The sequence below is a fragment of the Rhizophagus irregularis genome, chromosome 9, assembly GCF_026210795.1.
Source record: "Rhizophagus irregularis chromosome 9, complete sequence".
NCBI lineage: Eukaryota > Fungi > Glomeromycota > Glomeromycetes > Glomerales > Glomeraceae > Rhizophagus > Rhizophagus irregularis.
In genome coordinates, this window is record NC_089437.1 from 3007194 (window position 1) to 3030842 (window position 23649).

At 30.5% G+C, this 23649-nt stretch overlaps 8 protein-coding genes across 8 annotated transcripts; 3 read left to right on the forward strand and 5 right to left on the reverse strand.

Annotated features, from left to right (window-relative positions):
• Positions 1-487: 487 nt before the first annotated feature.
• Positions 488-1081, forward strand: OCT59_029717 (uncharacterized protein; the record flags this gene model as incomplete). Its single annotated transcript, XM_066145799.1, has 2 exons — positions 488-833; positions 921-1081. The coding sequence occupies 2 exons, from the start codon at positions 488-490 to the stop codon at positions 1079-1081; spliced, it is 507 nt and encodes a 168-aa protein (XP_065994841.1).
• A 24-nt stretch (positions 1082-1105) lies between these two features.
• OCT59_029718 (uncharacterized protein) lies at positions 1106-2862 on the forward strand (the record flags this gene model as incomplete). The annotated part of the gene is made up of 4 exons (XM_066145804.1): positions 1106-1155; positions 1227-1335; positions 2364-2512; positions 2646-2862. 4 exons carry the CDS (start codon positions 1106-1108, stop codon positions 2860-2862), a joined length of 525 nt encoding a protein of 174 aa, XP_065994842.1.
• A 2910-nt stretch (positions 2863-5772) lies between these two features.
• OCT59_029719 (uncharacterized protein) lies at positions 5773-10108 on the reverse strand (the record flags this gene model as incomplete). Its single annotated transcript, XM_066145809.1, has 16 exons — positions 9497-10108; positions 9308-9390; positions 8908-9220; positions 8771-8832; positions 8573-8690; positions 8346-8479; positions 8166-8247; positions 7934-8092; positions 7584-7863; positions 7214-7470; positions 7034-7119; positions 6786-6907; positions 6434-6497; positions 6118-6340; positions 5877-6038; positions 5773-5787 (listed from the first exon to the last, which is right to left on the reverse strand). Exons 1-16 carry the CDS (start codon positions 9536-9538, stop codon positions 5773-5775), a joined length of 2202 nt encoding a protein of 733 aa, XP_065994843.1. The 5' UTR covers positions 9539-10108.
• A 382-nt stretch (positions 10109-10490) lies between these two features.
• Positions 10491-15992, forward strand: OCT59_029720 (uncharacterized protein). Its single transcript, XM_066145816.1, has 11 exons — positions 10491-10710; positions 10817-11147; positions 11230-11529; positions 11600-11686; positions 11772-11903; positions 11968-12054; positions 12136-14986; positions 15063-15157; positions 15234-15351; positions 15415-15493; positions 15560-15992. The coding sequence occupies exons 3-11, from the start codon at positions 11404-11406 to the stop codon at positions 15606-15608; spliced, it is 3624 nt and encodes a 1207-aa protein (XP_065994844.1). The 5' UTR covers positions 10491-10710; positions 10817-11147; positions 11230-11403; the 3' UTR covers positions 15609-15992.
• Positions 15993-16043: 51 nt separating this feature from the next.
• OCT59_029721 (ubiquitin-like protein atg8) lies at positions 16044-17033 on the reverse strand. Its single transcript, XM_066145821.1, has 5 exons — positions 16919-17033; positions 16792-16847; positions 16468-16700; positions 16345-16392; positions 16044-16264 (listed from the first exon to the last, which is right to left on the reverse strand). Exons 1-4 carry the CDS (start codon positions 16950-16952, stop codon positions 16347-16349), a joined length of 369 nt encoding a protein of 122 aa, XP_065994845.1. The 5' UTR covers positions 16953-17033; the 3' UTR covers positions 16044-16264; positions 16345-16346.
• Positions 17034-17401: 368 nt separating this feature from the next.
• Positions 17402-18684, reverse strand: OCT59_029722 (uncharacterized protein; the record flags this gene model as incomplete). The annotated part of the gene is made up of 5 exons (XM_066145827.1): positions 17402-17451; positions 17544-17988; positions 18061-18276; positions 18361-18495; positions 18562-18684. The coding sequence occupies 5 exons, from the start codon at positions 18682-18684 to the stop codon at positions 17402-17404; spliced, it is 969 nt and encodes a 322-aa protein (XP_065994846.1).
• A 397-nt stretch (positions 18685-19081) lies between these two features.
• OCT59_029723 (uncharacterized protein) lies at positions 19082-20028 on the reverse strand (the record flags this gene model as incomplete). Its single annotated transcript, XM_066145834.1, has 5 exons — positions 19917-20028; positions 19772-19841; positions 19594-19706; positions 19351-19515; positions 19082-19286 (listed from the first exon to the last, which is right to left on the reverse strand). Exons 1-5 carry the CDS (start codon positions 19943-19945, stop codon positions 19082-19084), a joined length of 582 nt encoding a protein of 193 aa, XP_065994847.1. The 5' UTR covers positions 19946-20028.
• Positions 20029-20096: 68 nt separating this feature from the next.
• OCT59_029724 (uncharacterized protein) lies at positions 20097-23636 on the reverse strand. Its single transcript, XM_025318653.2, has 17 exons — positions 23441-23636; positions 23138-23370; positions 22711-23049; positions 22588-22635; positions 22398-22518; positions 22281-22318; positions 22126-22195; positions 22009-22053; positions 21725-21946; positions 21553-21657; positions 21417-21478; positions 21222-21344; positions 21005-21146; positions 20832-20916; positions 20611-20763; positions 20364-20537; positions 20097-20288 (listed from the first exon to the last, which is right to left on the reverse strand). Exons 1-17 carry the CDS (start codon positions 23460-23462, stop codon positions 20249-20251), a joined length of 2022 nt encoding a protein of 673 aa, XP_025175502.1. The 5' UTR covers positions 23463-23636; the 3' UTR covers positions 20097-20248.
• Positions 23637-23649: the final 13 nt, after the last annotated feature.

Here is a 23649-nt window from a genome sequence, read left to right on the forward strand (position 1 = left end):
CTAAAATTGATTTATCGAATTTCTATCAACTTAACGTAAAGTAACTTATTGAATTATTAATAAAAAATTCGATAAATCACTTATCAAATTTAAGAATTTAATAGTATAAATTAAGCTTTTGATCAAATTTTTAACTATAAATAAACTATAAAAAAACTCGATTCTTCAAAGTTTCGTCCTAGAACTTAACTTTTTTTTTCTTACAATTTCAAAATACTTTCGTGTAAAATTTTATTATATATTTTTACAAATTTAATAAATTTAATAAGAGTAAATAAATTTTGGCTATTTTAACAATTAAGAATAGTTCTATTTTTTCAAATATATCAAAGGACACATCAAAGAATATTAATAAAAAGGGAGAGAAAGAAGGAACCGAAAGAAACGAAAGAGATGTTTTTTATCTTGTCCCTCCTAATGTTGATGAGGAAGAAACTGCTTTATGAACCTCCAACACGTCATCGGAAACTTTACGATCCCCTTCAACATGAAATCATCTTCATCATCACCGAGTACTTTAAGATCCCCCTTCAACACGAAATCATCTTCATCACCAAGTGCTTCACGAACCTCTCTTTCCAATACGAAATCATCTTCATCACCGAGTGTTTCACGAACTTCTCTCTCCAATATGAAATCATCTTCATCACCAAGTACTTCACGAACTTCTCTCTCCAATACAAAATCATCGTCAAATATTATTAAATCAAAGCTTGCAGGCTTACAAGTAAAAATTCCGAAAATCCATTTACCAAAATCGATAATTCTAGACGAAAGTCGAGTTGAAGCAACCGAAACTTTGCGATCATCAGAAAAAAATTTGAGTAATTTTGGTAAATTTTGATTATCGATTCTTAATTGTTTATTGACGAATGTTTTTACGATATATAGATATATATTTGAAAACCTTCAATTTTTAGATCTGAAGGTAGAAAATGGGAAATTAAGAGCCGATAATATGGAATTGCAATATAAGATAGACAAACTTAATAAAGAACTTGAAGAGTCGAAAGAACTAAATGAAATGCTAATAAAAATAAATGAGGAATTCGGAAAAGAGAACGACAGACTTTATGAATGAATCGATTTTTATAAGAACCTTCAGATGCCAAGAAGTATGAAAAAAAGCTCAAAGCCTAAACGTAAACATCAAAAGTATCATAAATTTTTGTTATCCATTTTATAACTATTCGTATAATTAATAACCTTTTATTTGCCAACATTAGGAATAATGATAGTGAAGATTCGGACGATGAAATTATTGACGTGGATGTTGAAATGGACAAAAAGGATGAAAAGGACGATAAGGATGAAAAGGACGATAAAGATGCAAGGGTTAGTAATATTTTAAAAAATGGTTTTGTGCTAATATTTACCGAATTTTTTATTACTGTTAATAATTTAGATGGAAATGAAGACCATTTTGAAAACTATGCCTGCCAAATTTGACCTGGACTATGATCAAACATTTATGAGCAAAACTAACGTAGACATAAGAAAACAATTAATACCAGAACTAATGAAGAGCTTAAAGCCAAATTTTAACCCCACCTACGATAAGTTGACGAAATGGCTAATGTCGTTGCATAAATCTAGACGAAGTGTGAATAATTACAAGAAGAAGGGAAGACTCGATAGTGACAATCGTTATCTACACACTGTGACACGCTGCCCATAGGATATTAAAATAAAATATCGTATGTTGCCACCGACGTGTTGAGTTCGTATAATATTTATGCTTGGTTTTAAAATAAAAATTAGTTACAAAAATTACAAAACATTATTTCTTACCGAAATTTTAAATTACGATAGTTTCTCTATATTTTCGATAAACCATTAATTAAAATAAAATAATTAATGTGGCACTTTTTACTCATAAGAAAAAGGCTAAAAGAATGTGTTTGTTTATTATTAAGGACGAAATAAAATTTTTATTTTCCAAAAAATTGAACTGCGAATTTCCTATCGAAATCCACTTGTATTTATACATTTTTAAGAAAAATATTTCTAATATTTCTAATATTTCTAATATTTCTAATAAAATTTGAAGATCTATTATCATATGACTATCTCGTTATTCTAAACTAAACTATAAATATAATTTTATTGGCTAATTATTTATCCATCGGCTAAATATTTATCCATCACTTACTGCGCCATGTGACTTGTCACGTGACTTTGTATTCCAAACTATTTCTTCTTGTGTAACCATATCATGTGACTTACTGCGCCACAGGATTTACTGCGTCATTTATCTATTATATTTTCAGTTATTACAACGCAAATGGAAGGATGAATGACGTAAGAATTTTGGTTGTTTTTAGTTAAATATAAATGTTTTACCCATGTTATTTTGCGTTTAGAAAAAAATTCGTCGACTAAAAGCTGCCAAAACTTTATATGATAAAGACGATGTGAGAATCGCTCACTATGAAAAACAAGAGATGATCAATATCATTCAAGATATCAGATATCATTCACCGGAGTTGAGTGAAATGGATGAGAAAAATGCGTTGGAAAAACGTTAAATAGTTGTGTATAATCGATCATGGAGATCATCGGAGGTATGTACTAACTTTCGACTTATTATAGTAATTTATAGATTTACACTAACTTGTTTCTTTCTAGTTAAAAACTTTTTTTAGGGAAGTATTGGATCCTTATTCATTTACACAACAAAACGCACAACTAACCAGACGTAGAAATTATGATGATACGTTGCAAAATTTTGACGTCCAACCTCCGAACGATGCACCACAATGGACTGTAGAACCAGGAAATGGTAATGTCGTATATGATTCTGATATAGGATACGAGAGTATATACGATGACTATATGTACGATGATGCTGACACGTTTTAATGGAGTGTTGGTAATTATTATATACATTCAATGTTATTTCACTAAAATTTAACGTTCAATGTTATTTCAGTATAATTTTGCTTTAACCTTTATTTTATTTGTTTATTGTATCAAAAAATTAGCGTTGTGAATGAAGTTGATGACGAAAGTCGTCTTGAAGGTGTTATATTATATAAATAGGACATTATTATAATATATTATTATTAGCGTAGCATATAAATTGAACATTATAATAATTAGTATAAATTAGTATTAAATATATAGTATTAAATATTTTATTAAATAAATAACAATTTATTGCGTTTAAAAGCTGACCGAATGTTAAGTATTCATTATAATGAATGTTATCTGAAAGTTATACGATTTTTTATTCTGAAAGTCATGCAAATGGTAGATCAAAATCTACCGAAGTTTAGCTAAAATTTAGACGAGTGGCAGTCTGAATGGTAACACTTGATAAAAACTTTCAGTTAAGAGATTCGTCTAACTTCGGCCGAATTTCAGCCATAATTCGGGCCAAATTTGCCTATACGAAATCTGGCCGAATTGGACTATTTCGACTAGTGGATTCTGGCATTTTTACATCTAAGATCGAAAAAAAAATGCTAAAACAAATAGTTTCAGCGGTTTTATATATAAAAACAAAAGTAAAATGTCGGGACCTGACATTTTTTCAATAAAAATTAAAAAAAATCATTTTTTTTTTTTAATTAAAAATGTTGAACCTGACGTTTTTTGTATAATTAATAAAAAAACGTTACAAAACGTTTTTTTAATTGAAATATTTAATAAAAAAACTTTGGGTAACCTGAGTTACCCGAAGTGATCTGAATACTTTAGATCAAATGGATCAGATCAGATCAGAACAGTTTACCCAACCTGACCTGACCTGAAAAAAATTTTTGGTTTGGGTTAACCAGGTAATCTGACCTGACCTGACCTGTACAGAACTCTATATAGATTTTAGCTTCAAATTTTGCTATTTCAGGATCCAGTGATTAGATTTTAATGATCTTTGACTTGTTAGATTCGTCTCAATAAGACGAACATTTTGACATATAATTCATATTTTTAGGTGTAATATTGATTGAGATATAGCATTTTGAAAATTTGGTACATGAGTTTTGAGTTGTTTTAGTAATGTTTGGGTCCTTGTATATCATATATTGAGTCATAAAATTCCATATATTAATAACACCTATCTTTATAATAATAAGTCATAATTACTATCATCACAAATCTCTTAACCTACTGTACATACAGTTAGAAGTTTGGTAGCAGGTTATATATATAAATCTGTCACTTGATTAAGAATATTAATTTTTGGCCAGAATTAAGATTTAATTATCACAAAGCAGAGACCCGGATTTATTCCGATATTAAACCAATTATAATAAGAAACATTTGATAATTCTAGCCGGCTTACATCTCCAACTTAGGTTGCGCTAGTGACATGACAATAATTTTAGCCAAAAACGATTGAAATGATCAACAATTTACTCGATATAGAATAAAATATGCAATAATGATTGGCTAGTTTCACGTATTGGAATAAAATTGTTAAAAATCATAAAAATTCCGGTTATTCCATAATACAGCAAAAATTCCGATTTATAAAAATGGAATTTTCCCGGGCAGAAATTCCAAACACGTGATCGTAGCTGTGTACGTTATATCAAGTTTTATATGAAATTCGGTATATCAAGATTCTTTTAAATAATATGAAACTGGTTTTTAAAAAAAAGTTCGAGTTCGTTATACTTTGAGAAATTCAAAACACTATTGCTGTGAGATTACTTTTATAAATTCGCTTTTCGCTTAAAAGTTCATGCAAAACTCATTTTACCCTTTGTATTTCATTTTAACCCTGTTTTTTGCTTTTTTTGGAAGGAAGTTGGTCGGTGCGCTCTAAGGTTTCATATCTAATAATAACTTGTATTTTCTTTTTTTACCTACGATCTATTCTTATATCATCTTTTTTTAAAGGGATCTTCACGTCAAAAATTTTGCATGTCGTGTAACCATTTAAAAAGCACTAAATAGCGACTCATTTGGTTTTGACATGCATAAAATCCGAAATTTAATATTTAATTGGAAGAATAGACAATCTTTTTAATAATGATTATTATATTCTTTTTAATGCAGGGAAAATTAAATATTTGGCATTCAGGACAATACAAAAATAAAACAATTTATTATCTATTGTTAGTCATAGTGTAGATGCCATTGTGCTTTTTTTTCCTCTAGGCATCATAGTGCAGTTGTCCGAAAGAAATTTGCATATTGCATAAGTCCCTAAGTTCTTGTTACCTGTTAAAGACCGAATTACGCCTTTATAGATACGATCATTGCCTAATAGACTTCGAAACATAATCATCTAACCAAGATAACTTAATTTTCAATAAATAAGAAAATACATTCAAACCCCCCACAATCACCAAAGTAGATTATTTAACATCTATAGGAACACGTTCTTATTACTTAGTACAATATGTTTCAGTGTATTTACGAAAAAATATATATATGTATATATGTATAAGTAAGTATGTTTCTGATGTATCCCAAATACAGTTTATACATAAACCCCTCAACGAAATAAAAAGGCAAAAAAAAAAATTAAATTGAAATATTTAAAAAAAATCGATGAAGGTAAATATATAATAACAATACTATTGAAATGTTGGAACTTGTTTTTAAACGGTGACTGAAGGTAAAAGACGTAAACTAAGTAAAAAGAGAGATAATATGAAAAATAAAATAAAATTCAAGGTGTGTATGTATAAGAGATATCCCCTTGCTTTGTGATACAACTGTCCAAATAAATCGTATTTAGTTACGTCAAATTGCAAGAAATTCCCCGCATATTCAATGTGCTTTTGCGATAAGTTCCAACAATTCAAGCGCCTCTAGTCACCGTCGTTTTAGCTGCATAGTTTGTAATATTATTAATAATCAATATGCATTTTTACAAAAATTCTGCGCTAATAATTCAATTGTTGAAATATAAATCTCACCTGAGTGTCAAGAATTAAACGTTGTTGATTAAGGAAAGATTGAGGTCCTTGCCTTTGCAAGAACACATGATCACCTTGAATACGTGTGCCTATATTGAACCAAGCACTTGTGATCAAATTAATTTCTTTTTGTAATTGCTCCTTTACTTCCTTGTGAAGTTGCTGGTAAAAAAAAAAATGTTATAAAACGAGCGGAACGTAAAGAGTGTGTATAAAAAACAATTAATAGCGAATCATTTACCTCCAAGCGTTTAATTTCAGCAGTATGAGCTTCTCTTTCTGCTTCGAACGAATTTTGTGCATTTTTGTAATTCTCGATTATTTCATGTTGACCAGTAACCAAAGTCTTGAGTTGTTCAAGCTTCCTTGTCTTTTCATTAGCCTGTTTGTGCAATAGTATATTTTGGCTCCTGAGGTCGTCATCACTTTTACCTTCTAAATTCAGAAGGAGGGAAGTCAGTTCTCTAAAAATTTTTAGGAGGATAAGGTAGAATTAAACATTAGAATTTTATAATGAATAATATAGATCAAATAAAGAATTTCTATGTTAAACATACTCATTACGATGCCTCAAATCCTCATTTTCAGTGTCTAATGCTTTGATTCTAGCTTCGGCGTTAGCTGTTATTAAAACAATAAAGATGAAATGATATTGACATTTATTAACAAAAAAAAGCAAACATCCCATCCCTATCAAGAATTCAGTCTATATAATATTTTATGTTGGTAGTTTTTTTTGATTATTTTGTCAAAAAATAATTCACTATATGTTTGTATTAAATAAATTATGTTGTTCGTGTATAAATACATTCGCGACTTATCTGTACAATTATTGTATCTTTGGTCGTTTTTTCGAACCACAAATAAAAAAACGAAAAATGCGCCACTCAAATTTAATACCACACGTACAATCAGGTCTGATTTCACCCAAATCCTTTTCTGCTTGTTCTAATTTCGCCTGGGTTTCTCGAAGATGCTTCTTAGTTTCCAACAATTCCTTTTGTTCCTTCCTGGGTTCATTTTTATTTATACTTATAAAGATAAAAATGTAAAATATATTAATAAAAAATTAACAAACGAGCTTTAAAAATAAATTTGTCAACAGATTAATGAGGAAAATTAATGTTGCTAAATATAATTCATGATGAAAAACTAACCCATTAGATGAACTGCCTTTCTCAGCTTGCAATCGTTCAAGTTCAGATTCTAATATAAGTTTTTCCTTTTGGACTTTAACGTAGTCCTAAAAAAATATATAACGGTAAAAAAATCGCAAGAAATCGTGAATATTAATAAAAATCCATAAGTAAAAATTGCAAATAAAACCTTTAAGTTACCGTTTCGAATTTAGCCTTAATGCGATTAGCGTCTTCAAGCTTATGTTGTAATACTAGAAGTTCAGCGTCAGAATTTTCATCTAGATTCTTACCCTCGCGTAAACTATTTAATTCGCGTTCAAGTTCGTTGATTTTCAATCTCAAACTTGTCTTTGTGGTGCCTTTAAGGGCTTCAAAAAGTTCAGTTTCTTCGATATGTTGATCAATTTCGTCTGGTTCAACCTTTTCATCATCATCATCTAATTTTAGAGGCTCTCCTGTGTAATGAAAACGATAATTTATGAAAAAAATCCATCCAAGTATTCCTCATAACAATAATTATCAATTGAAAAAAATAAAAATAAAAATGGTTTATAAATTATTAATTTACCTTCACCTAACTCTAATTCCCGTAATCGATCTTCCAATAAATGTATAGTTTCCATATCACGTGAATGAGCCATCTCGTACGATTCAATTTTTGACCTCATGTGTTTATATTCGTACTCGAATTTATTCTTTTGATTGACTAATTCAGTCTTTTCAGTCTGAAGTAGGTCAATTTGTTTTTTATAGTCTTCCATTAATGATTTGAATTTAATTACTTTATTGTATTCTTCTTCAATAAATTGGTTACGGTCAATGAGTGTGCGATTTTCTTGTTCTGCATTCTAAAAAATATGAATTCACAGTTAACATCAAATATATAGTCTATTGCTCTTAATAATTTTAACTTTCTACCTTCAAAGTTCGCCGTAAATCCGCCCCTTCTTCTAATTTCTTCTTATATTTTTCAATAACATTTTCTGTTTTCTTGAGTTTGTCAGCAGCATGTCTGTACTCGTCAAGTTGGTCTTTTAATTTCGCAGTTTCATTTGCTTGTTCAGTAAGTGTTTCGATCTATTTATTTATTCAAATCAATTTTGTTTGATATAATTTTCGAATTTATAGGCAATGTGAAAAAAAAACTGACTTTACGAGTAAGCTCAGCTATCTGGGACTCTCTCTCAGTAAACTTTTTTGTTGCTTCTTCACGTTGTTTATCGTATCTTTTCCTGTAATGTATATAAAGAAATAAGAGCATAATAAATAAATTTCATTACTATACCATCATCAAATGAATGAACAAATATAAATGTAATATAATACTTGCAATTCATTCTGAAGTCTGTCAATTTCTGTTCTCAAAACAAAGTCTGCTTTTCCGGTTTGTGTAGAATGGTCTAAAGCAGTTTCCATATCTTTCAGCTTCTGATTCAAATCTTCTACTTCTGCCCGTAAGTCGTCCTATTATTATTATTTTTTTTTTTCAGAAAATTTATTTCTTTTCATTTCACGGAACATTTTATATTTTTCTTAATTTTATAAAGATTTACGTACACGTTGATTAGTCAAATTTTCACGTTCATCCAGTGAAGCTCTGTATGCTTTTTCTAGAGCTTCTTTCTCAGACTTGATTTTTTCTAGATCCGCATTGACTTGTTTTAGTTCACCTTCTCTGTATAAGTAATAAAAAGTGAAAAATTTAAATTTTTCCTTGATAAACTATATAAAATAAATAAATAAATATATAATTACACGTCGAATGACGACTTTCTTGGCGGTCCTTCGGAAATAGGTTCACCCAATTTATTCATAACCTAAATGTTATCGATCAATCAGAAAAGATTATATTTTGTATACCTATTAAATTAAGCACTAAATTTACAACATACCCCTTCAATAGTCAACATCAAACCCTGTTGAGATTTTGGACTTAAGTGTTGAATTTTTGTAATTTGTCCCGCCTTATCTTTATAAGTTACGGCCAATGTTACAATTAACGAGTATAGCTTCATTGTCTCGACTAAGTTATTTTCTTTTGCAATAGCATTAAAATTTGGAGCTTCAAGATTTTTAATATTCGTATATCCAAGGTTTTCCTCATAATATCGTGTAAGGAGTAAGTGTAATTTTTTGAGTTTATTGATTTTCATCACCCAATTATCATCATTACTCCGAGAAAGCAGTTTAAACCATTTTGGATCGCTGTTCATGTCCAAACATAAGTTAAATCAAAACACTTCCACTAGTTCTCTATAATATGTTTTGTAAATTTCCAAATATAACACTTACATGTTTACAACTATATCAATCAATACATTGCAATCGGAAAGTTCGCTTAAAGTAATTGGACGTACATTTTCAAAAGTGTTCGCCTAGTTAAAAAAAAAAAAGAGAGAGAGTTTACAATTTAACATAAGATAAATACATCCTGAAGTCTATAGTCTAATTGTGACATCTAAGTCTAAAAATAATTTGTACCCAGTCCACAAAGGCGGCGGCGGTTATATCTTGTTGTTCCATAATTGATTGACTATTTTAAATTGCTCTTAAAAACGAATAACATGGACAAGGCGGGGAATATATTTACAATGAAGTGAATGTTCACTTCTTAGTTCCTTTGTTGATAATAAGTTTTTTTTTATTTTCTTTAAGAGAAATTTTCGAATCACAGTTACTAATTGAATTTCGATTGTTTTGAGGACGGTTATGGATTGAGGAAATACAATTAATTGTATAGATGTGTAGATATCGCGAGTAACTATTTCTTTCAATGTTCGATCACAAAAAAAGTGGCTTACGTCAACTATGCTAAACCATTAAGCACTAAATAAACTCAAATTTTGGTCGTTCATATCGAAACATCACTATGATTAGCGATAATCACAATTCTCATTACAACACATTGTTTAACATAGACATAATATGTGAGTTATGCGGAAGTTTTTGATCGTTAGTCCGTTTCTCTGTTACCCGTAACGTATATCTATATTTAGGGCTTCTGCCAAAACTATTAATTTTGTAGAAAATAATCGCGTTTATAATTTGTGATATCCAAAGGATTCACTCAAATTTTTTACTCGAATACATAATAAAGTTAACATAAACTATTGTATGATTATATGCACGATGATAATTCTGGACATATTTGAAAAAGTTCTCTGAACATATTTGGAATAATTGAAAATTTAATACTGTGCTTACCTTTCATGGAAGAGAAAGAATGTTAACATTTAAACCAATAAAACAAGCGTCAAATGACATGTTAGAATTGGAGAAAGTGAATCCATGATTTAAAAACGCCAATCAAGTATTGAGGTTTTTTTATCTAGATCCAAAAAACTAATACATAACGTGAGTACCTCATCTAACTAAATTTGGTTGTACGAATTCTAATCTAAAGATTGGCGAATTCATATTTGCCACGTATTTTAAGTTTTTGATAAAATGAATTATTTCACAATTAATTTTCATTAAATTACATCAGTAGAAATGAAGTTAAAAGAAATTCCACGCACAGCGACGTTTGCCTGGAGCCCTGGTCAACATTTACCTATAATAGCCACGGGAACTGTAGCTGGAGCTCTTGATGCTTCGTTCTCTAATACCACTGAATTAGAACTTTTCAACCTAAATCTTAAATCTGATTCTGGTGTTGAGTTACAAAGTGCTGGAGTTGTCAATAGTAACGCGAGGTTTGTGTCGTTTAGTTAAAATATAAATCAATAACGGAACGCAAAAAATTTTCGTGCCTCGAACTTAGATAATTTACCAAAATTTTATTAATAACTTGCGAATCAGATTCGATCGTCTTGTATGGGGAATTGCAAATGATAAGACATACGGAATCGTTGCTGGTGGTTTGGAAAATGGTGAAATAAGTTTATATGATCCGGCAATAATTTTGGAGGGTGGAGAGTGAGTTAAATTTTTACAGAATTAAATATTAATTGTGTTGAGTTATAAGGAAATTCAATATGCTAAACGTTTAGTTTATAATTATGAAATTTATAAATAAAGCTCCGAAAAAGCACTTATTCTAAGAAATAACGCACATTCGGGAAATGTTCGTGGGTTACAGTTTAACCCTTTTCAAATTAATTTGTTAGCATCAGCAGCAACCAATGCTGAGGTATTACAATGTCGACATTTTGGGTTATAATTTTATCAATTATATAACTATTTCTTAAGGAATTATGTTAATTTTCACGTAGATATTTATTTGGGATTTAACGAAACCAGATAAACCTTATACTCCAGGCGCAAGATCGCCGAAACTTGAAAATATTACCCATTTAGCTTGGAATAATCAAGTACAACATATCTTGGCTACCTCTTCAAACACAGGATCTACTGTAATATGGGATTTAAGAAGTAAAAAGCATGTAATGGATTTATCATTTGTGGGTTCAACTGTTACTGGAGGTTATAGTATGGGAAACATGAACATGGCTCCTGGAATGAGCACAGGAGTTAGAAGAGGAACAACTGCAGTTGCTTGGAGTCCGGATAATGTACGTTATCGTTTCTAATTAAGTAATAAAATATATGATAATATTAATAACAGACCTTTCAAAACCAAAGGCTACACAAATTATAACCGCGTCGGAAGATGATATTAATCCTGTGATTGTCATGTGGGATGTCCGTAATGCTCATGCTCCTGAAAAAGTATTTGTTAAATTTTTATTTATTTTATTACATATATATATTTTATTTTTTTTTTATTTACTTTTTTATCATATTTGATTTTTAGATTTTAACAGGTCACCAAAAAGGGATTTTGTCACTTTCTTGGTGTCAGAGAGATGCTGATTTGTTGCTATCATGTGGAAAAGATAATAGAGTTTTGTGTTGGAACCCCAGAACTGCCGAAATAATAGGAGAGGTATTCTGTCGGTTATATTTTTCCTTACTTATGTTATTGTAACATGATTTTTCATTTCATGTAGCTTCCTGCAAGTTCAAATTGGGTTTTTGACGTTCAATGGTGTCCTGGTAATCCTGATTTATTTGCTTCCGCCTCTTTTGATGGAAAGGTATTAAATTAATTAAATGAATTTTCTCAATTATCATAATTAATATTAATATGTTTAATTCTTTTTTTGTAATTTAAAAAGGTTAATGTACACTCTCTACAATCTGGTCAAAATGAAAATGATCAAAAAGTTTCGTTGGACAGCAATGATCCGTTCGCTCAGATAGCATCAGCATATGAACCCTCTCTCACGCTTAAACAACCTCCAAAATGGCTCAAAAGACCCGTTGGAGTAGCTTTGGGATTTGGAGGCAAATTAGTATCTTTTGATAATAAAAGACATATTGTTAAAGTTTCAACAATAATAACTGAACCTGAAATTGTTCAAAGGTCAACTGAACTTGAATCTTTAGTCGAATCAAAATTATTAGATAGTTTCTGTGAAAGTCGGGGCAAAAGTGCTTCTAATGACTTTGAATCAGAAAATTGGAAGGTACTTCACACAATGTTCAATGAAAATGAAAATGCAAGAGAACAATTAGTTAAACATCTGGGATTCTCAAAAGATGACGTCGTGACACAAATAACTATTGCGACAAAAAATATGAGTATTAATGGTTCTGTTAATACTGAAAAAACTCAAGTTGAAACAGATAATGAGCAAAATGTAATAAAGCGAAAAAGTGTTGCAGAAGCAGCAGGTGTGCCATTACCTACCAGTCCTATTGATGTTAAATCGGAGAAAAAAGATTATGGTGTAGTGGATAATTCCGCTGTTAAATCTGAAAATGTAGATGAACTTTTTTCTGGTTCATCTACGTCGGGTGGTCCTTCTGATGCTTCAGATTTCTTTAGTTCTGAAATTATTCCTGATGCTTTTCCTATTCATAGTGCCACTTCAACTTATAATGAGCCAACATCTTCATCTATTAATAAAGGAATCTTTAAGATTTATCCTGCTCAAGAGTCAGATGTGGATAAACTTATTACAAGGTCTATCGTACTTGGTGATTTTGAATCTGCTGTGAACTTATGTTTAGAGACGGATAGATTATCAGACGCTGTCCTTTTAGCTGGTTGTGGCGGTCCTGAGCTTTTACAGAAAACTAGAAAAATATATTTTGAAAAAAAGGCTTCCAATGTTCCTTACTTGCGTTTACTTCAAAGCATTGTATCTGAAGATTTATCAGACATTGTATATAATGCAGATTTATCTGAATGGCAAGAAGTAGTAGTTGTTCTTTGTACTTTTGCTCGTTCTGAAGACTTTAGTGGATTATGTAATGCCTTAGGCCAAAGACTTGAGCAAGAATATCGCAAATTGTACGGATCTTCCAATGACAGATCAAAAGGAATGGAATACATGAAAAATGCAGTCTTCTGCTACCTTGCAGCAGGAAATCTCGAAAATGTCGTTAATATTTGGATTACTGAGCAAGAAGAAGAAGAACGTGCTGAGCTAGAACGCGCTGAGCTAGAACATGCTGATCAAGGTGATGCGAAATCCTCTAGTTTTAGATATTCATTGCATGCCAAATTTCTTCAGAGCCTTATTGAAAAGGTTACTGTATTTCGTAAGGCTATCGATTATGTTGATCCCGCTTTGGTTCAGAATTTAGATACTAATACTACAGAATCAAATAATCAACTATTTAAGTTATCAAAATTATATGATAAGTATGCTGAATATGCTGAGATTTTAGCATACCAAGGTCGATTAACCACAGCAATTAAGTATTTGAATTTAACTCCATTAGAGTACAAGAAAACAGATGCTAACAATATCGATCAGTTAGCTGTGATCAAAGAAAGATTATACCATTCAGGTGTTGATATTGGCAGTATTAAAGCACCCGCATTCCCATTTGAACATGTTTACGTTGGAGCTGAAGGTGAAATAAATCCTTCTCTTGCTCCTATAATGGGCAATATAGATGGAACTACTTATCAGCCACAAATAAATCCAAATCTTTATAACAATCAACAAGTTGCTCAACCACCATATTACAATCAATACGCTTATAATCAACCTGTTGCGGCTAATGCTCCATTCCAACCCATGTCTCCAATTCAGCAGCAAATTCAGCAGCAATCAATTCAACCTATACTTCAACAACCTCATTATAATAACTTCCCTCTATATAATGCCCCAATCCAGAACCAACCTTATAATCCGGGATATCAGCCTGCCTTTCCTGCTTATAACCAGCCACAGTATCAGGATAATGCAAATTTTATTCCACCTCCACAAATTGCCAATACAAATATTCAAAATGTAAACCCTCCACAGCAACAAGCAGAAGTTCCAGCTGCATATAAGAAAAATATACCTAATTGGAATGATCCACCAGTTGTATCCTCGGCAAAAAAAGTTGCTCAAGCACAAGTAAACAAGCTACAGCCAATCACATCTCCTTTCCCTTCAACTTCTCCTGCATTACAGGGAACAGTACCACCGCCCGGAGTTCAAGGAATATTTCCTCCGAATCAAAATATACAGGGAATAGTACCACCGCCCGGAGGGATATTTCCTCCGAATCAAAATATACAGGGAACTATCGCTAATTTGCCGCCGCCAGCAAATCGTGCAATAGCTGCAGCTACTGGATATCAACCTAATTCCCCAATGTCCCCTCAATCAGCAGGTAATTATTATCCACCACCGCCACCACCACCAAAAATGGGAGCGCCATCACAGTTACATGCGCAACAAATACAGAATCCTCAAAGTCCTCAATCACATTATGGACCTGGTCGTTCGGCTCCCACTCCTCCACCTCAAGCTAACGCAGGTTACCAAGCTGCTGCATATGGAGGTCAAAATACTACACATACTGGGTCCAATTTAGTTTATGGTGCCCCAACGCCCCAACCACCCATTCAACAACAAGTTCCAACACAAAATCAACAACCAGTTGCACAACCTGCCAGAACACCTACTCCAGTTAAAACACCTACTCCAGTTAAAACACCTACACCTGTAAATAAACATCGTAAGTTTTTTTGAAGTTTTTTATATTTTTGCCTTTTATTTCATTTTAAATAATGATTTATTATAAATAAATTTAGCTGTTGGCGATAGAAATCATATCCCGACTTCACAAAAACCAATCTACGATGTGCTCTCCAAGGAATTACAAAGAGCTAAACATTATCATACTTCCGTATGTTAATCTAAAATTTTATTAAATGAATTTGGATTTGTTATTTAATTATTAATTATACTGTAACAAATAACAGGGTCCATGGGGAAAACAATTGCTTGACACAGAAAAACGGCTTAATACGCTTTTTGACGCATTGAATAATGAAGAAATCTCCGAACCGATCATTGATTCCTTACTTAAATTAGTTCAAGGTTAGTATAAATGAAATGATTTTACCTTGTCAATATAATATTACAATATATTTCACTTTATAGCTATGGAAATACGTGATTATACCACTGCTAATAATCTTCAAGTTAACCTATTGACATCGTACTCGAATGAGACAAAATGGTAAATGATAAATTTTTTATCAGATTTTCCTTTCTGGTTATTAAATTAAAATTGTTTTATTTATAGGTTAATTGGTATTAAGCAATTAATTAATATTATGAAAAATACGCCATAACTTAACATAACAGTTTGGTAGGGCATCTTTATTCAGTTTGATTATATTATTATTAATGAATAATTTTAAATCTTTCGAATTTTAGGAGTCGTATAATATTTAATCTATTTAAAAGTAGTACAACTTGCTAAGTTCTTTGTTATTAATAAATTAATTATGATAGAACTTAATGCTGTTAAAAAAGCTTTTTTTTTTGGTTTTTATTTTTACTTGCTAAGTTCTTTGTTATTAATAAATTAATTATGATAGAACTTAATGATGTTAAAAAAAGCTTTTTTTTTGGTTTTTATTTTTATTTTACTGATTCTAGTGTAGAAAAGGATTTTAAAAGTAATATATATAATAGACACAAATTGTATACAAAATAAACATTGGTAGTTTCCTTTACGCGTAATTGTATATAATTTATAAATACACATAACAAACGATTTATTCAATATATTGTCTATGTTTAAAAGTGTTTTTATTCTCAACTATTTAATAAATTTGGGAAATAAAATAAACATAAAACAAATATATTAAGAAGGGAGAAAAAAGCTGAAATACAAATAATAATAAAAAAATTATTTCAAAAAAGGAGATTACTAACTAACTAAACTAGCTTTATTTTTTGCAGTCTTGATCACTTTTCAATGATCCAATTTTTCATTTATCATCTAAAACATATAGAAAAAAAACAAAATAAATTATGTATTGAATATTATAATAAAAAAGTAATGCAAGTTACCAAATATACTTTTAGAATTCTTTGACCATATCTCCGAAAGTATTTTCTCCAGAGTATCTATTGACAAAAAACGGGTATGTGATTTAATATATAGTAGAATAATGAAAACATTTAATTACTTAAGTTACTTACGTTATATATAAAAAACCATCGTCATCTTTATGTTCTTCATAAATACTTGACATAAGAGCAGCTGTGGGTGGGAGAACTTCGTCCACAAAAATGAAGATCGCTTTCTCAGGGCTCAATTTAATACGTTTACGAATAACATATACAAACTGGCCTACAGTAAGGTCAGCTGGGACAAGGTATTTTTTTTTATCAATTGTGGCGATGTCTGATTTCTCTACTTTCTCACAAATAACCTGTTGAACATAATCAAGTAGAATGAGAAGATATATTGAAATCAGAGTGCCGGAACGGCTTTTTTTATTTGCGTTAATTAATAATATTTACCGGAATTCTGTCAGGATATTTTTGTCGAATTCTTTCTGCTTCAGCCTTACGTTTTTCTATTAGACAAAAAAAAATGATTCAATGAAAGTTTATAATATTACAAGTAAAAAACGATATAAAAGCATACCAAAAGGGTGTTCGTCCTTAAATTTTGACCTCATATTTGTTTGTTTGTTTTAATATTACAAATTTACCAGAACTAAAAGGTTTCAAGACAGCAAAATTAGAGAGTTTTTAGTTTTAAAAAAAGAGAGAGGTTGGGATAAGGGGGTATTTATAAAGCTTTCAGATGAAACATCCGGAGTTGGTTGAACCGATTTGTCAAACTGCGCCCGCGTGATTTTCATCAAATCATTCGTCAAGCATGCGTAATCACTTCTGCGTCAAAAAGGTCCTATGACTACATGACTCATCAAAAATTAAAAATATAAAAATACAAAATCACTTGTCGAATCACACCCTCCGCAGAATTACATTGTATACTGCGGAATATGGTAATATGGTCTTCCATTAAAATAAATTCTTTTGTTCAATGACATTTAGTGATATAGTAGGTACAATTGACCGAAGTGTAAAAGAACTAATAATTTATCATTAAAAACAACATAAATCACGAGCTAAGGACCTTAAGGCTTAAAAGGCTCAAAACATTCAGGAAAACTTTATTTTGGTATGTAGAAATTGAAAATTACAAATAAAGTAAAAAAAAAAAATAACAAGTGAATGCAATTATGCATATCTATTAAATGTACCTCTAACTAAATAACTTTCAGTAACGGTATCATCTTTCTTCTTTGAGTAAATAGATTGAATGGCTTTTGATTGTTTAGTTTTAGCGGATGTATTAACCAAGTGTTCCTGAACTTTTTGGTTAACAACAGCAGCAACACTATTACCACCAATTCCACTATTAGTAGTGACATTAACTTCTGATTTTACTAATGGTTTCTTTGAAGATGACTGTTTTGAGTCTTCCTCATTGTTATTCTCCCTTTTTCGTTTTTTATTAGGCGCAGTAGACGATGATGATTCAGCTATCATGTCTTCACTAGAATCTTGTTTTGTTATAGTCTTATTTTTCTTTTTCTTTTCTTTTGCTTTTGTTTTTCTCTCTTCTAAAGCGATTTTTAATTTTTCTTGTTCAGCAGGACTTGGATTTAAAGTAATAATGTCATCTTGTTTAAAAGGTTTTCCGCACTATAGTTAAATAAAGATCAGTTAAAGATTGAATTTACATAATAAAATATCGGAAATTTTTGTTAATCTTACCTGTATGCAAGTAGAACTTGGTACTTCTTTTAAACCTTGTTCAGAAAATACACAACCGCAAGTATTCAAATAAACAAATTTTAATTTACCATTCATTTCTTTCAGAGTAATAGGACAAACAAATCTAGATACCATTCCTTGATCAAAATGTGCTATACTAGCTCCAGTTGTTTCTTTAAATGCTGGATTAGCGGCAAGTTTTAACGGCTTAACATCCTATTTATTTGATATTACAGTTATTATTCTGAATATCCCTATATAAGAAGAAATAAAGCAATTATAAAAATTTCTTTTAAATACCTTCAAGTTGGAAATATGAGAGCAAATTATGTCTCCGTCGCCATACGCATTCTTATTTAACAAGTACTCTATAATAGCATCTTTATTATATAGTTTACCTAGCGCACACGCAACAACAGGATCTTGTAACAGTTTCTGAAAAAATACAAATAAGTTAGACAAGAATAATCAAATCTAAGAACAAAATTATTTTCCTAATACCTTAGATAAAGCACAGTAAAACCAAGTAGCTATTTTCATTGCATTTTGATCTGGTCTAACTTCTTTTTTCTTTTCTTTAACGAGTTCAATACGTTTAGGAATTGAGCCTCCATCGTTACCCATTGTTTGTAATAATAATAAAGGAAAGAAAAAGTTTAACAGCACGGAATTTGGCAGATAACATTTAAATAATGCAAGTCAACTAGTGAATTTCACCTCACGTGTTAAGTGGCGATATTTTATTACTAATCACGATTTCTTACAAAATAAACATTTTAATAGTGAAAAATTCCAAAAATATACAATATTTTATGTATTAGATTTCATTTTAAAAATTCCTAATTATCTTAATTATCATTATTTTTTTTTGTATAAAAAGATTCTATTGGCTCTAATTAAAATTTCTTGTCTTATTAGCTACGAAGTTATTGAAGTTGTTTAAGTAAAAAAATGCAATATAACAAAAAAATATCTAAATAACCATTTCGGTAAAAATAATGTGTAAAGTTTAAAATAAAATTTAACTTCGACCTCTACGCTTTCTTTTCCTACAATATGATACGGATGATGATGAACTTCTCGATGATAAACTTGATGATCCTCCTGAAGAACTTGAATCACTATCGCTTTCTGAACTTGAGCTGTAACTTGATGATGTTGCTGAAGTATCACTACCACTACCGCTAGAGAATCCTGATGATGATGATGAATCTTCTGATGATGATCTATGACAAAGATTAGATGTTAATATTTCTAATACTTTTAAGCGAAAACTTCTAATAAACATACTCGTCCTTGCGAAGTTTTTTCTTTTTTGGTTCATCTTTTGCTTTCTTCTCTTTCTCTTTTTCTTTTTCTTTCTCTTTCTCTTTTTCTCTCTCTTTCTCTTTCTCTTCCTCTTTTTCTCTCTCCTTCTCTTTTTCTAATAATAATGCTTTTTCTGCAAGCTCTCTCCTATTTCAATATAGTTTATTAAAATTATAATGTTAAACTGGCTGATAATTAATCGTTCAAAGAACTTTATCTATTTACTTTGATTTAAATTCATCTGGGAGTTCAAGAGATATAGGTTTCAAGGGTTTTGTGAGTTGCTGCGTTCTAGTTGGTCGAGCTTTATAAGTTGGAGTGTTCTTACATTCGTATGTCTAAAGATCAAACTTAAAATAAAACTAAAACATTAAGTATACTAAAAAAAAACAGAGATAATTACCCAATGACCGGTTTCTAAGCACTTTTGACATTTCGTGTTAGCCGAGGGCTTCGATTCCGTACTCGGATATCTAAAAAAATTATTAAGAAAAAAATAATACTTACATAAACTACTTTTATTTACTGTGAAAGCATAAATATCTTACCTACGTCCGGTAAATCCTATTTTCTTCATAGTTTTAGTTTAATAAAATTAGAAAGTTTGATATTTGTCAAGAATATAAACTTTATAAATTCATAACAAGCAGCGCGATTTACGAAGTCTTTTCCCAAACGTTATTAACATCAATGTTTATGCACGTGATTAAGTTGAATGAAAAAAAACGTGACTAAGTTGAAATGCTAAACTTTATTTTATGTATTTTTATGTGCACAATTTAAGATTATATAAAATAGTTGATATTAAGGTATTTATACAATCTATTCATTATTCATACATTAATAAATATGAATATGTACTATATAATTAGAATAATATTTATATTAATTCCGCATCTTCTAAGAATCGATATTCGAATCTAAAAGTGTTGATAAATATACTACTTTAATTACCATACATATAATATTAGTCGTTGATATTTACCACTACTCACCTAAATTCTGTCTTCTTTCGTTGACACCAAGCACCTTCGTAATCAAAATAAATGTAAGTTCCTTGCTCGTATTCGTCCGTAATTGCTTTTGGTTCTTCATGTCTTTGGAACCATGTCAGATATTTTTTATGAAACCTCCATGACTGTTTTTTTAATTCTCTTGCAGCAAGATATCTTTGTAATTACAAAGAATAAGTTAATATATGGTAAATAATTGTAATATAATTTTAAAGATGATGAAACATACTGTTGATAAGTTCCTTGCTGATAATAAAATATAAAAAAGAGTGTATCGAGATCAAATTTCTCGAATAGTGCAGGATTATCGAAAATTTGTGGTGGATTCTGTGGATAGAAACCCGATGTGGGATATGGATTACGTGGCGCATAATACTTGGGTCTAAATAAAATTACAAATAATTAGAAAAAATATATTCTATCTGTTCAACGAATAGAATAATAATTTACCTTTCAGAATCTAAGCTTTCCGGGACATATTGAAGACTGGCATCAAGCATTTGTTGAACATGAAATCCATCTTCTTTGCCTAAGACTATTTAATAAATAAAACATAAATGTCAAAAAAAAAGAAAAATATAAAGTTAAGTACTAAAGGCGTGATGTAGTACCCCGCTGCTTACATTTCTCTTCGGCTGCCTCATATGATTGTACTAAATCGGCAAGTGCAGCTGGTATACGACTTTCTGAAGAAGATCCTTGGTTAGAGGAACCTTCTTGTTTATTTGGTTCAGGCGGGCTAATATCAGATGAAGGTTGTATAGGCTATTGAGAAATAAGATAAATGTTTAAGATTAAATAAAATAGAAATATGTGAATTTTAAATCATAAATTTCAGACCTGTATAGTTGCTGTTTGTGTTACAGATATGCTCTCTCGAGTTTGTGATTGCGACTGTGACGATAAAGGATTGGCTTGTTGTTGAAGAATAGGTTGCAAAAGAGATGTTGATGTTTGACTTTGCTATTAAAACAATGAATATTAAAACACACATAATAGAAAAAAAAAATCTCATTATTGAAATAGTTGAACAACCTGTATATCATTGGATTGTGAAAATTGCTGCTTGCTGATATCAGCGAAATCATGTGAAATATCTGAAATAAAAAAAAAGAAAGAAAAAGATATTAATCAAACAACATAGTATTGATGATAAATTTAAAAATTCAACCTTTTTTAGTATCGCCAGCAGGCTGTGATTGTGTTGATAATTGTGAATGTGGAATTGGTTGTGTTGTTGTCGGTAGCGGCTGGGGTTGTGGTACTGATGGAGCCGCTATGTGTATACGCATATCGTTTTTTAGTGAATAGATAATTTATTATATACAGACGAAAATAGTTACCTTGTTTTGTTACAGCTGCTATAGTTCGTGTTTGTACTGAAGTAGGTAGTGCAGCTTTTGCCTGAGGGAATGATATCGTTGTGGATGGTGGAGACTGAAGATTGTTAACAGTCGTAGTGTTCGCAAGCGTAGGTATGGGAGTTGGTAATGCAGAAGCTTGCACTGAAGTCGTAGGAGTTGGCGTTGAAACCGGTGGAGGAGGAGGAGGAAGTTTTGGCTTGTCTATAAAAATAATACAAACTTAATCACTTATCTTCATGACGATAATGTTTAATTATTTATACCTTCTTCCTTCGGCCGAGGAGCCGATTCAAAGGTAGTGAAGTTATCTGTGTAATAAAGTTAGGTCATTAAATTTTATCGTTTATATTAACGAAATCAAACTAATAAAAACGTCGTACTTATTGATGGAACAGACACCGGTGTTTTAGGTGCAATTCTTGATGTGGGTGAAGTTGAAGGACTTGATAGCTATTTGAATAAGTATAGTATTACAATATATATATATTCTGTTCTTAATATGGCTAAATATAAAACATAAAATATCAATCCTTGCCTCCTTTTGTGGTGTCCTTGGCTCTGTATACGAAATACCTAAAATAAATAAAATATTAGATAACGAAATCTTTATAATAGTTATACGATGATAAATAATATTTTTAAATAAATATACCTCCATCAGTTATGGAGTCATGACTACTATGATGTTCTTCATTTGCAATACCCCATAACTCCTCCTCCTCTTCAAGATTCAAATCATCGTATATATTTTCATCCTCGGCGAAGTCAGGTTCCTTAAAAACATTAAATAGTAAATTCAAAAACTTCAAAAAAAATATTAATGCACAATAAAATATACCAACCTGATTACTTTCAATGTAATAAATAATATCATCTTTAATGTGAATAACCTTAAAAATTTATATATGATTAGTTACAAGAATATACAAGAGATAAATATTATTTTTTTATATTTTAATACATACCTTCTCTGGAGGAATATTACCATTTTCTAATAACCGCAATATTAATTCTAGCCGATTGACATGCCATTTATGTCTTTCTATAATATTTTCTACCTCACCCAATCGTTCAACTTTCTGAGAATCCTTCCGACTTTTTTTCACAACACTTTGTAATTGTTCAACTTCAGCTTCAGCGGTTTCAATTTGTGTGCTTAGAGCATCAATTTGATTTGATACCCATTCACATGTTTCCATTTTTTCTTTTTCCTTTGGATCCATTTTCGTTGACTGTTGTAGGCCTTCTTTAGAGTATGCCTTTGTCTTCATCTCTTTCTCACACGCTTTGAATTTTTCCATTTGCTAAACATGAACGTATTTATTTAGAAAAATAAAAGTAAGCATGTGGTCATAATTTTGAATGGATCAAAGATAAATAATTCTTGTTTACATGTTCTATCAGACGTCTGTTTTCAAGAAGTGCCCGCTTATCTTTTATATCATTTGAAGAAATCCATGTTTTTATTTGATCTCGATGTCTTTGAAGTTTTTTGATTTCTTTCTTCAAATCTTGTTCTAATTTTTCTTTTTGATTAGAATTTGTTGTTGCTTGAATTTTATCGAAAATGCCTTCAAAAGTTTCGACTCCTTCTGCAACTTTTTTGAGAACACGATCGATCTCGGCTAAAATAAAATATTTAAGAAAAAAGATAGAGATTATCTTAACCACATGCAAAAATTTTTAAGAACTTACTTTGTAACTTTCTATTCGCCATAATGTAACAAGTATTTAAACTTTTTATTATTCAAAAAAAGGGTTATTTAGTGCAATAGAAATCTATTCTGTGATGTTCGTTTTTAGATAAAAACAATTACATTATTCAGTCACGTGTAATGTATACGACTGTCGTCTGTTGATCAATATGAATATCGTTTTGATCAATTTGAATAATTGTCCGGAGC